General features: G+C 39.0%; 1 protein-coding gene across 6 annotated transcripts in view; it reads right to left on the bottom strand.

Annotated features, from left to right (window-relative positions):
* Positions 1-28: 28 nt before the first annotated feature.
* Positions 29-12,830, bottom strand: part of LOC129710264 (V-type proton ATPase 116 kDa subunit a 1) — a 52,434-nt gene continuing 39,632 nt past the window's right edge. For all 6 annotated transcript variants that reach the window (XM_055657143.1, XM_055657145.1, XM_055657142.1 and 3 more), the window contains 3 exons: positions 11,626-11,743; positions 8,755-8,926; positions 29-2,991 (listed from right to left, as the gene is read on the bottom strand). In XM_055657143.1, coding sequence (XP_055513118.1) covers positions 2,898-2,991; positions 8,755-8,926; positions 11,626-11,743 — 384 coding nt within the window. In that variant the 3' untranslated portion in view covers positions 29-2,897. The remainder of the gene's footprint in view (positions 2,992-8,754; positions 8,927-11,625; positions 11,744-12,830) is intronic.

Genomic DNA, 12,830 nt, shown 5'->3' with positions numbered 1-12,830 from the left:
GGTACAAAACTGTTCTCCAAGAGCACTGTTTTTACATACTTCACCACACTTTTATTCTGTGTTTAAATATACATTGAAATTATACACACCGAATCTTTACACATCAACCAGATTGGAATATTTCGCAAATGACAATGAAGCCTCAGCCTCAGGTGAGCACACATCACACACTGTGAACAGTCACAACATGGAAACAAGTCTCAACAGGGAAGCATTACCAAACAAGCAGGTTACTGTCATTCAGAAATTACAGAAAGTTCTGAAGAAATTACAACATTTTAAAGTTGGAATTTAATGCCCTCATGAAACAGAATGGAGTAGCAATTTGAAACATTGATGGTTGAAATCGATGTCACACTGTCAACCTAGATCAAAAGACATTAGCCAGTGCAAATCAAATGTTTGAATGCATTATAGTAATAAAATTGTTGGTGAAGCTCAAATCAAGTTATTACCATTTGCCCATAATGGAATACACTAAAATAAGAAAGTAATTTGCCCTGATCAGAAAATCCCTATATATAGATTTGTTAAATCTCTGTGCTTCAATTTATTACTATACATAGCATGATCATTGTACAACAGATCAACAGTCACAGTGGGAAAGCTTATTAATACATTCATTGTGGGTAAATACACACCAAAGTCGAATAGGAACTAATTCTAAAGTAAGAAATGACAATAAAGTGAAAAAAAGCTACATTGATCCAAACATTTCAGGATATGCAAACCTTTAATGCAAATCTTTTAAAAAATATGTGGAGACATATAGCTTTAATTCTACTGCACTTTCTACACAGCATTGAGAAACATCCGGCATGTTATAATACATACGACTGCAAAAGCATTTTCAATATTTAGTATTCACACCCACAGAGTTATGCACAATGTTAAAGATGAAGATAGTGATTTAAACAGAGACTTAACTAACATCCACTATAGTCCAGGATAATGTGCTAGATCTTGATGGAAAGCCAAAGCCTAAATTCAGCTGCAAATGAGGTTTAAAACAAATATTTAATTTCCAGCTATTGAGAAAACTCTGCACATTTTCTGAAATGAAGATCATAAATTGGACAAAAATAGACGGCTGCCTTTTAAAAAGTATCCCAATCTGTATGGTCAGGAGAGGAATAAGCAGGAATTACACTAACTTATTGCAAGCAATGACAAATTATGGCAGCTTCATCTTAGATCTGATTAGTAAGCCCCAGCAAGTGGAACTTCATGTGGGCATCATATTATAGATAGGAAACCAGGTTCAAACCCAATTCCTCAATCCAAGTCAGGACTTCAAATGGTCACAAGAAATTTGTGAATTAATGCATGAAAACACTCACATTCCAATGACCAGCGTCTCATTGATGCTGTCCTGTAATCTTTGCAATGGATGCAACATACATACCGAGGATCTGACAACCGCATTGTAAATCAGCAGCACTGGGACATCATCTCCAGGGTATTCACTGATGCTTGGACAGCCTGGCATGTCACAATGCGGTGCAGGCTCGAAGAGCCAAATGGCCTCCTCCGGCACTTATTTTCTATGTTTTAATACCAGCAAGTCAGGCAAATATTTATGAATGATGGATGGCATCAATCCCTAATCAGAGGAGATATGCAGTGAACCTAAATTTGTCACAACAAATTTATTTGTGGTTCATTGTTAGCAAGCTGGACTATTAAACGATTTGTTTGTTTTATCAGGTCAACTCCCAGAAAACCAGAATCTTGCAACAACTGCAATGAACTGCGATAAACCTCAGCTAAGGCTAAAGAATATGGCAACGTTCAGGCTTATACTCCTCATTTTGTTTCCTTTAGAAGCAAGTGAATAAAGGTCAATTGATACCTTAAATTAACAAGAGGTTCACATTATACTAGGCAAAGGCATTAAGAAAGAAAGAGACACGAGCCACATCAAAATACGTAGTCACTTGAACAATGATTAGAAACAACATGGAAATCAGATAGTCCGTTCAATGAACTCAGATGCAGAGATTTAATGGAGTGCATGGGGAGTTGGAGGGGAGGAGCAATCAGAATTGATCCTTGGAATTTTCTTCAGAAGAAAAAAGCATCAAAGATAAAATCATTCAATGAGCGCAACGATTTTCCTCTAGTTGCAACAATTTGCAAGTATTCAGAAACAATTGCTGGACTTTCAACACAGAGCGACCACAGACTTCTCTACTACCGGTGGGCATTCTGAACACACGCGCAGAATGACTTCCCTTTGGAGCGAGTTTAAAAACAAGAGAAACTCACTTCCCAAACATTTCCTGCACCCATCCTGCTTCATGCACTCGACTTTCACCTCATCAGTCACACTCCACCTTGTGCTTCCTGCACCCAAAGCCTATATTAATAAAAAATTACTATTTATAGTGCTTTTAATAATTTGAAGACTGAAATCTTTCAAATGCTGCATTTTTCAGATGTATCTGCCCGCTTCGATTGAAGGCCAACTGTCCGCACTTCAATTCACAACATGAAACTAAATAAATAAATCAGAAGCCATTTGCAATTCTGGACATTCCCATGCTGCCCAAATAGAGGGGCCAGAACACAGCAATACTGAGCATTGGTCTTCACCTTCCCCAAATAAACAAACAAGAGAGTAGCTTATCCACAAGAACACAATACACATTTGCAAAATGGGATAATTACATTACAAGAAACCATTAAGTGAACGCTGAGTTGAATCAGAAATTTATTTACAAGAGTCACAATTCACAATTACATTCATTGACGCAAGACGATTTGCTTTCAGTGCATGCAGAAACTCAGCACACCACCTGTAACATTGTGCTAAGATACAGACAACTAAATGATCTATACAACATCACAATTCTTACACCAACAACACACATCTTGAGATTTAACACGGATGCTCTTCACTCTTCGAAATGTCCTTCAAGAATGCTTTCGAAAGAGAAGGGAACAAACTTATAACCAGCACCAGAGTAGAATTTGTTTTGGAACTCGATCCTGTGAAAAGAGAAAATATTTATTGAAATACTCCATACATATGGAAGTATCATACTTGAAAACACTTGGATGTTAATACATAATAAGTCACAAATAGCTTCAGTACACCAATGTACAGTTTGGTGCAAGATAAATGCAATGTTAACATCAATACTGCAAGCTCAAGATAGCTACTCTGTTTCAACAGTAAGGTCACACACAATTAACCAACAGGATAGACAATATGATAAGCCTTTCATCCTGCCCAAAGCACAGTTTCCCACAAATCAAAGGTGCAGTAATGGATTGCAACACATTTCCTCAGCCACGGAATAGTTTAGTTTAGAGATATAAATACAGTGCAGAAAAGGGCCCTTCATACGACTGTGTCTAAGTTGCCTATCGATCACCCGGTACACTAGCACTATCCTGCACAACAGGGACAATTTTACAATTACGGAATCACAAAATCGAACCTAGGCCTCTGGTACTGTAAGGCAGTAAATCTACCACTTTGCAGCACCAAGTGTTCTACAGATCTGGAGCTTCAAATGGTTCAATAATAAGGTTATCAATAGCATCCCATTAAACAAATTGTCCTTCTGCCATTATTTACATTTCTACTCAAAACTACACAGGTAAAGTTTGTCTGGGTATTAATCATATTGATCGGCATAGCAATGGTTCAATGGAAAACTTGTCTGCTTCACAACTTAGAGGTGAATGTTTGACCATATTTATATATTTTCCACTTTTGAAGCAATTCTCAAATCTTTAACATAAAATTGTGATTAATTAATAAGAGCATGAAAAGAGGAACAGTACATCATCTGGTCACTCTTTATTCACAGTTAAAGTGATTTTAGTTTAAACCATATTGATTTATGATTGGTTTCTTACTTCATTGCTAACAGCGTAGGTTTACAAGGTTAATACCCGGGGTGGCGGGACTGTCATATGTTGAGAGAATGGAACAGCTGGGCTTGTACACTCTGGAGTTTAGAAGGATGAGAGGGAATCTCATTGAAACATATAAGATTGTTAAGGGCTTGGACATGCTAGAGGCAGGAAACATGTTCCCGATGTTGGGGGAATCCAGAATCAGGGGCCACAGTTTAAGAATAAGGAGTAAGCCATTTGGAACGGAGACGAGGAAACACTTTTTCTCACAGAGAGTGGTGAGTCTGTGAAATTCTCTGCCTCAGAGGGCGGTGGAGGCGGGTTCTCTGAATGCTTTCAAGAAAGACGCCCATGTCGGGGCGGCCCGGTCCGGGGGAGGTTCGGCGCCCATGTCGGGGGCGGCCCAGCCCGAGGCTGAAGACGGTACGGTACTCACGTGAGGGTGGCTGGGATGGTGTTCTGGCGGTGGTGGCCTGAGTCCGGGGTTCGGCCGCGGGCCAGCGGCAGCGTCTGCAGGACTGGTGGGCGGCAGCTTCAACCACCCCGGGCCGCGGTGTTTGAGCCGCGGGACTGATTTATAACATCGCCCGGGGGGTATCGCCCCAGCGCAGAGGGAGAAGAGGAGGGAAGAGACTGCAGACCTAAGACTTTTGCCTCCATCACAGTGAGGAGATGCTGGGTTGACTGACTGTGGTGGATGTTAATATGTGTTTATTCGTGTTTTTATTGTATTATATGTATGATTGCTGCAATTTCGTTCAGACTTCGGTCTGAATGACAATAAAGGCTATCTAATCTAATCTAATGTAAAGCGCTATATAGGGCTCTTAAAAATAGCAGAGTCAGGGGATATGGCGAGAAGGCAGGAACGCGGTACTGATTGGGGATGATCAGCCATGATCACATTGAATGGCGGTGTTGGCTCGAAGGGCCAAATGGCCTACTCCTGCACCTATTGTCTATTGTCAATGTACAAAGGTGCACAAGATGTGTACATAGATTTATAGTTCAACAGGGAAATCCTGCATCATGACCAGCAGAGGGCACCATGAGGTAGCAGATGAATTGGATCACACTGTTGAACATTGTTCCTCTGACCACTGAGTATTAATCAGTGAAACAGAATTAAAAATAACCTTCAGACAGGTGCTAGCTGACTGTGTCCGTAGCAGAAAAATTGCCAAATCTGTCCTTTGCAGCAGACAGACTGAAAGTGGACAAACAGTGTAGGGTGAAAACAGTTAAGTGCAATATTGAGTGCAAAGAATAGCAAACTTGAATCTGTATTACATTTTGTGCATTAAAAGCAGAATAAAAATTGATTTTCCCTTCACATACTTTGATGAGTATTAAAATGTCTAGGAATGTGTTTACAGATTTAGATGCACTCCTTCTGAATGTATTGTGCTATAAATGTTAAATGTCAACCATATAGGCTCTGCATACAGAACTGAACAATCTGAAGAGTTATGGCAGTAAAAGTGAACGGCCAAAATGGATAGACATGTTCATTTGATATTTGACAAAAGCATCTACATGCTTCATCTTTTTTAGAACACACCTTGTAGTACGATTTAAAAGTTTTAGGCCACACCCTAATAAATTATGCTTGTAATTTTGTGTGACCTTTGAGTATGGAAACTGCTGATATTTGTCATCTGACCTAACCTTTGATTACAGGCCTTTCCTTGAGTGAACAGTTGAATCAAGTCAATACGAGGTACCATCGTTTACATATGGACAATTATTGCACACATCATAATGAGCAGTGCAATTTCAGTTAACAGATTAACCTATTAAATTATTTGGTTACAGTACAAAAGTTCATGTATATTTTGACTCTCCTTAACAAAACTGTATTTAAAGATTTTATCATTTATTTATGATTGATGCTACATTTTTTTGATGAAGCTGAAGCCAAAGTTCTTTGGATTACTGGAAGCTCTACTGACAGACAGCTGTTCCGGTTACATCCCACACACTGCTATAAACAGAATGTGATTACATTTGCTCTGCAAATGTGTGTGTGAATGCACAGAGTAATCCGGGCTAGGAACAAACAACTGCAAAGAAAAGACCGATTCCTTTTTCAATACTCAAAATCACCTTTGTTATAACACCAATGGTTTGATCTACATATTATTTCAAAAGCATTTCAAGGCATCAAAGATATCTGGGGAAACTTAAATGTCTTGCATTAAAATGTACACCACGATTACTCTGAAATAGACTAAATCAAAGTATCACAGTGCATTCACTGAATATACCGATGTGCCTCACAGCAACTCAATCACCTATTCCACATAAAATAACTTGTTTGCAAATATAGCAGCCATTTGCACACAAGCAGCAGAGGTGAAGGTCAGTTGGACTGGTGCTGAATGTGGTTCATAGTTCAGAGGAAGGTGGGGGATGGGGGCACAGGTGCAGCTGGGAAGAGTTTGTAAAAATAGCCACTTCCTCTTTGAAAAGTACCAATAGTCTTAACTCGGATAGGATCTGAGTTTATCAATTCACAAATTATTATTTGATAACAGTGTATTCATTGCATAGTGTGCAAGTAATGGTCTATATGTTGTGCTGAAGTCTAGGAGCTGCAGCAACTCTTCATTTGGTATTTAAAAATTAAATTGGATAATAAAAGACAATGCTGAAAATACCAATTGCATAGAAATTAGGTGCAGGAGTAGGCCATTCGGCCCTTCGAGCCTGCACCGGTCAATATGATCATGGCTGATCATCCAACTCAGTATCCCGTACCTGCCTTCTCTCCATACCCCCTGATCCCCTTAGCCACAAGGGCCACATCTAACTCCCTCTTAAATATAGCCAATGAACTGGCCTCAACTACCCTCTGTGGCAGAGAGTTCCAGAGATTCACCACTCTCTGTGTGAAAAAAGTTCTTCTCATCTCGGTTTTAAAGGATTTCCCCTTTATCCTTAAGCTGTACCCTTGTCCTGGAAAATAACATCGGGAACAATCTTAAAGCATCTAGCCTGTGCACCCCTTAAGAATTGTGTAAGTTTCTATAAGATCCCCTCTCAATCTCTAAATTCTAGAGAGTATAAACCAAGTCTATCCAGTCTTTCTTCATAAGACAGTCCTGACATCCCAAGAATCAGTCTGGTGAACCGTCTCTGCACTCCCTCTATGGCAATAATGTCCTTCCTCAGATTTGGAGACCAAAACTGTACGCAATACTCCAGGTGTGGTCTCACCAAGACCCTGTACAACTGCAGTAGAACCTCTCTGCTCCTATACTCAATTAGGTTGCAGCTGTGAAGAGAGACTTTATCAGAACTTCAGAACTGGGAGAGGGAAATGCAAATTAGTTGAATGTGACATTGTAAAGGATAATGTGCTTGTTAAATAGATGATTGCATTCACAGTGGGCTATGAAGTTAAAAATACATGTCCCATAGCACACCTAGACGTCATGGGGAAAATACATTGGATTTACTACAGGCTGTAAAACAAAATGGTGTGGGAGGAAATAGGACATCAGTCGTAAATAGTTGGATCATTCAAGGCAAGAACCAGGAATATAGGAAAGTCCAACGAGAGTTCCAGCATAAAATCAATAAGACACCAAATATTATTTTGATTATGACTCGTTGATAATGTCTGGAATTATACAAAAACCTATATTAGATTTATAAAAATACATAACTCATTTAATTTCGATCAGATGGCAATTTGATAAAGAATCTTTTAACTACGGTGACTACACCTCCAATGTTGTTTCTGTCATTGCTGTTTAAAACCGATCACTATTTTAAACATTTATGTCACTGAACAAATCACACTGAGATCTCTGTTCTATGCATTTATTTTTACAACAAGATACTCAAAGGATTCATATTTACTGAGCTTGTTGACATTGGTGAGATTTAAATGGCCACAATTAACCACACCCTGTCACAATACACTGCCAGTACTATATGATTCACACCACGTTCAACAGGCACCTGCTCTAGACCTCACGTATTGTTTCATCTTTTGTTTGCAATGCGATTGAAAATTGATGAATAAAAATATCCCTTGTGGGAGATGCACTATTTGTTTTTGTGCAGAATGAATAGTCATATTTCATGATGAAGCTTGAGATTTGAAGCTTCAAGTTAATTATTTATTCCACCCCTCTACCAGCACTCCTAGTTGCATCAACTCAACAAACACAAACATGGGTGGAGTTGTAGATGGTGAAGAAGGATGCCATTGGGGAAATATTTTATAGATTAGTTGGAAATGTGGGCTGACAAAAAAGGCAAGATGGAGATTAAGCATAGAAGCAAGGAACTCCCAATGCTGGTTCACAAAAGAAGACACAAAGTACTGGCATAACTCAGCGGGTCAGGCAGCATCTCTGGAGAACTGTGATGTTCCGGGTCAGGTTCCTTCGTCAGGTGGATTGTAGGGCACGTTGCCTTCATTGGTCAGGGCATTGAGTATAAATGTTGGCAAGTCATGGTGCAGCTGTATAACACCAGGTTAGGCCACATTTGGAGTATTGTCCGCAGGTCAGTACCCTGAGCGCGTTGATTCCAAGTGTCAAACTTTTTATGGTTCATTAACTGGCCAGTGCAAACCTTTTGCTGCATCAGGCTATTCAAGCAGGGCACAATCCATAACACTCAGTGGAACTTCCATCAGGGGAACCATGTAGTGAAAAGCTCTGTTTTGTATGCTATCCAACCAGATCAGATGTACCGTACATGAATATAATCAATGCAACCTCAGATACAATAGAGCAAAGGGGAAACATGCAGTGTGCATAAATATAGTTCTCAATGGAAAGGAAAGGACAGGCAATGGAAGTTTACAAATACTTCACTGACTATATCGCCAGCCAGGAGGAGTGTATTTGGAATTTCAACACTCACCAGTGCAAACGAAGGGCATGCAGAAATGCAGAGAGACCCTCCATGACGAGCAGAATTGCGATTGTCAACACAGCAAAACCAGCAAATATGAAGACCAAGGCAATAGATCCACCAAAGTTGTTTATTGACAGTCCAACGCGCATGACCATAGTCCACAACACTTCAGAGAGCTCTGAAACAGACAGACATACAGTTTAATTCATTCATTTTGCCAGAGGAAGTAGTTGAGGCAGGTACAATAACATTCAAAGACACTTGCATAGGTACATGGATAAGAAAGGTTTAGAGGGACAAATCCAGGAAAATGGGAATAGCTTAGATGGAGCAAATTGGTCAGCATGGACGAGTTGATCCGAAGGGCTCGTTCCCATACTGTATGACTAATTTTGAATTCATTTTTAAATGCAAATAGATGTTTGATAGCCATCAAATGCATTCCCAGTACACTTCAAAACAAAAATTTAGGAAAAATGTCTACACTGAAATCCTGGTGGAATGGAGGGAATACACCACTGGCAAAGATGTTACTCCACTGAATAAAAAGCCTCTGTTTAACATTTGTCCAATTACTTCAGAAAATGTTAATCATCTCATACTACCATTTGAAAAGGAGCAGGAAGCACCATGCATCAGTTAATACTTCATTTAGCCATACAACAAAAAATGTTCAACTCATCATTTGCCGCCATTTGTAGAAGGAACTGCATCCTATTTAAGAAACCATTCCTGTCATAAAAAAATAACCAATTTACAGTTCAAGATTTTGCACTGGTATAGAAACAGTCCCAGCTGAACACCATCATAAAATTAATCGCAAATATAAATGTTTCCGTTTCATAAGTAAGTGATATCTCTTATCTTGTCTATCCCTAATTGACCATCAAGGTGAAAGATGTCACTTCCTTAAACTGAAATATTTATATTTGACATGAATTTGATGTTGGTGTTCACCAACCTGTGCAAAATCGTGAAATGTAAATTGGTTATTTTTAGAGGCAAAATTCATTCAAACTAAAATATTGAAACTCTGTGTGAAGTAAGATAACCGATTGAACTGAAAACATCCCCATGTGACAGTTAAAAAGCTTTAAAAAAATTGTAATTAGAAAACAGCTATGATCATATTGAATGGCAGTGTTGGCTCGAAGGGCCGAATGACCTACTCCTGCATCTATTTTTGTATGTTTCTAAATAAAATAATAATTAATTGAAAATCCTACACATTGTTTAAGAGAATTTACACTTAACACAGTTGGTTGCTCCAGGTACATCCGAGCTTCACCATCAAATGAGGAACCGACAAAATGAATAGCGAACCATTCAGGTCAGGACATTATTCAATTGCCCTTACAATGGGACCTTGCTTAAAATTAAAATTTGAATTTTGTTTAAATCAATCACCAGCATGCATATGCAAGTTGAATAAGATATTACCCTAAAGCCTACCAAGTTAAGCCAATAGTGATGGCATTTTGATGAGCATCATATCTAACTGTTTAGGCATTCAGTAAAGGTCCTAATTCTGACATCATTCCAATTGCTAACCATAGCAAAAGATTATTGCAGCTCTTTAAGGTATATTAATAACCAAATCAAATTAGGTAGCATTGCAAATTGTGATTCTTTTATGAACCAAATTATTGCCCACTCACTTGATTGGAAATCTGCCAATCTGATTTGTAAGACACAATAGCATACATGAATAATCATTGGCAAACAATCATCACTTCACTGACAAAATTGAAGTAATCACAATCATATTACAACGTTACTTCATAACATGTGCGCAAAGTAGGCAGGGGGATAAATTAAAAAAACAACTTTTATAGCATAATTGTCAAGGCAGTATCTTTAGCGCCTTGCACATCTCAGACTTAACATTATTCTTAACTTTTAGTGTGTTATAATCTCCAGCAGCTTGTTAATAGTTTGCCCTTTTTGCACGTTAAGCTAACATCTGAGAGTCAGAATTGTCCAGGTTGAAGATGACTCCAAGACTTTTTTAATTAATTAATTCATGGGAAGTGGGCCACCATTTAAATTCCCTGAGCCACCATTTAAATTCCCATTCCTAATTGCCCCCGAGAAGATGGTGGTGAGTTGCCTTATTGAACTGCTGTGGTCCTTGAAGTGTAAATACCTACAATACTGCTTTGGAGGGCGTTTCAGATTATGATCTAGCAATGGTGATGGGGTAATTGCTGGTTTGTAGCTCAGTGGGCAAATACCCTGTTTCCACATTGTATCTCTAAACGATGAAGAAACAGTGATATATTTCCAGGTTGGGTGTTTGACCTGGGAGGGCAACCTCTGGGTGGTGGGTGTCCCAAAACTTTGACTGCCCTTGTAGAAGATACAATCTAGATTAATATTCCAATGCACCATAAAGGAATGCACATCAGAGGCATTAACAGATATTAAACATCTAATGGCACATTTCAGGTTTTGTTTAGTTCAGAGACTCAGCGTGCAAACCGGCCCTTCAGCCCACTGAGTCCGCACTGGCCAGCAATCACCCGTACACTAGTTCTCTCTGACACTAGGGACAATTTGCAGAAGTTAATTAACCTGCAACCCGCACATCTTTGGAGTGTGGGAAGAAACCAGAGCACCCGAAGGAAACTCACGCAGTCACAAGGAGCAAACTCCATAGAGACAGCACCCATAGTCAGGATCAAACCCGGGTCTCTCGTGCTGTAAGGCAGTAACTCTACCGTTACTATATGGTCATCGCATGGAATTCTCATCATTGTTGTTTTTACCTTGGAATAGGACTAAATAAGACATATATAAAAATCGTGTTCCTTCACCTCACCTACAAATTTATATTAGGAACTGCTCATACAAAGTATAAATGTGTGCTGTACTTACGCGCATGAGCCAGACTGAGTGCCCACAATCGCAAGTAGGAGGCAGTATTAGAAACACATCCCAAGCAGTACTCGATTGTATGGATGGCCTGATGGACTGCAACATCGCCAAAGTTAAACTGTAAATCACAGATTAAATACATGAAATATCACAACGGGAAGAACATGCAAAACGTGTGCTGCTTCATCAAAACATCACTTGAAACATTATTCTGCAAATGTGCAAAAGTTCTAAGTTCCGCTTTGGATATGTTCAGGAAGAAATCAACAATGAAATTGGAATTGAGATTTCGAATTCAGTTCAGGGACCAAGTGCTGAGAGGAAATTATTTCTACGCTTCCCAATGTGTTTCACCCCCTACAACAGGGTTATATTAACAAGAATACACAAACCAGGACATCATTCCATGGGACTAAAATATTACTCCATTAAATTTAAGATAAAGAGAAACTCCAAGAATAAAAATATAAATCTGCAAATGAAGGATCTAACAGTAAGGGCTTAGTCTGAAAATGAAGGTTAGATCAATGGAACAAAAGTTGGCATACAACAGATGGCAGTATTTGGGTACTGACCTTAGGTCAATTGTTAAATTTGAAATCCAGGACATATAGTTCCTCTCTAGCCAATTGTAATAGATCTTTAAATTAATTTACGAGATGAATGATTTACTGTCCATCTCACATTGCTGTAGACAATGACAGCAACTTACTGTCCTGCTGGTGAACATGGGAAAATATTGAAATGTATGCCATTCAATCACAGGTCACCCACAAGCTAATTATATGGTAGAACTGGTGCAAATCTCTGATCAATTCTTCTTTCCTCTAGACCTGTACACTTCTACTGTCCCCGAGCAACTATTTTCATAGCAGTTATCTTTGTCACGTTGTCAATAAATTTACAATTTAGGCAGCCTGCAATGTTGCAGATTCACACAAATAAGAAAGTGTGCCAATGCTACACAAAGATGATTGTCCTGGACCCTTATACCACCAGTGATTCCAACGTGTTCCTATTGAGGAAGGAAAGGCAACAGCCAGCATCCTTGTCTTATTTCAGGGTAAAGAAAAGTATTTAGATTATAAACTTATGTTGAACAGAGGTGAGAATGTTTATGACACTCTCAAGTCAAAAAATGCTGTGAACTTCTAAACTCGGCCTGTGATTATTTCTGAGATCGACCAATATTGGATAGAGGTATC

The sequence above is a fragment of the Leucoraja erinacea genome, chromosome 27, assembly GCF_028641065.1.
Source record: "Leucoraja erinacea ecotype New England chromosome 27, Leri_hhj_1, whole genome shotgun sequence".
Lineage (NCBI taxonomy): Eukaryota > Metazoa > Chordata > Chondrichthyes > Rajiformes > Rajidae > Leucoraja > Leucoraja erinaceus.
Note: the sequence above shows the minus strand (reverse complement) of the source record. Positions and strands in the feature narration are given on the sequence as shown.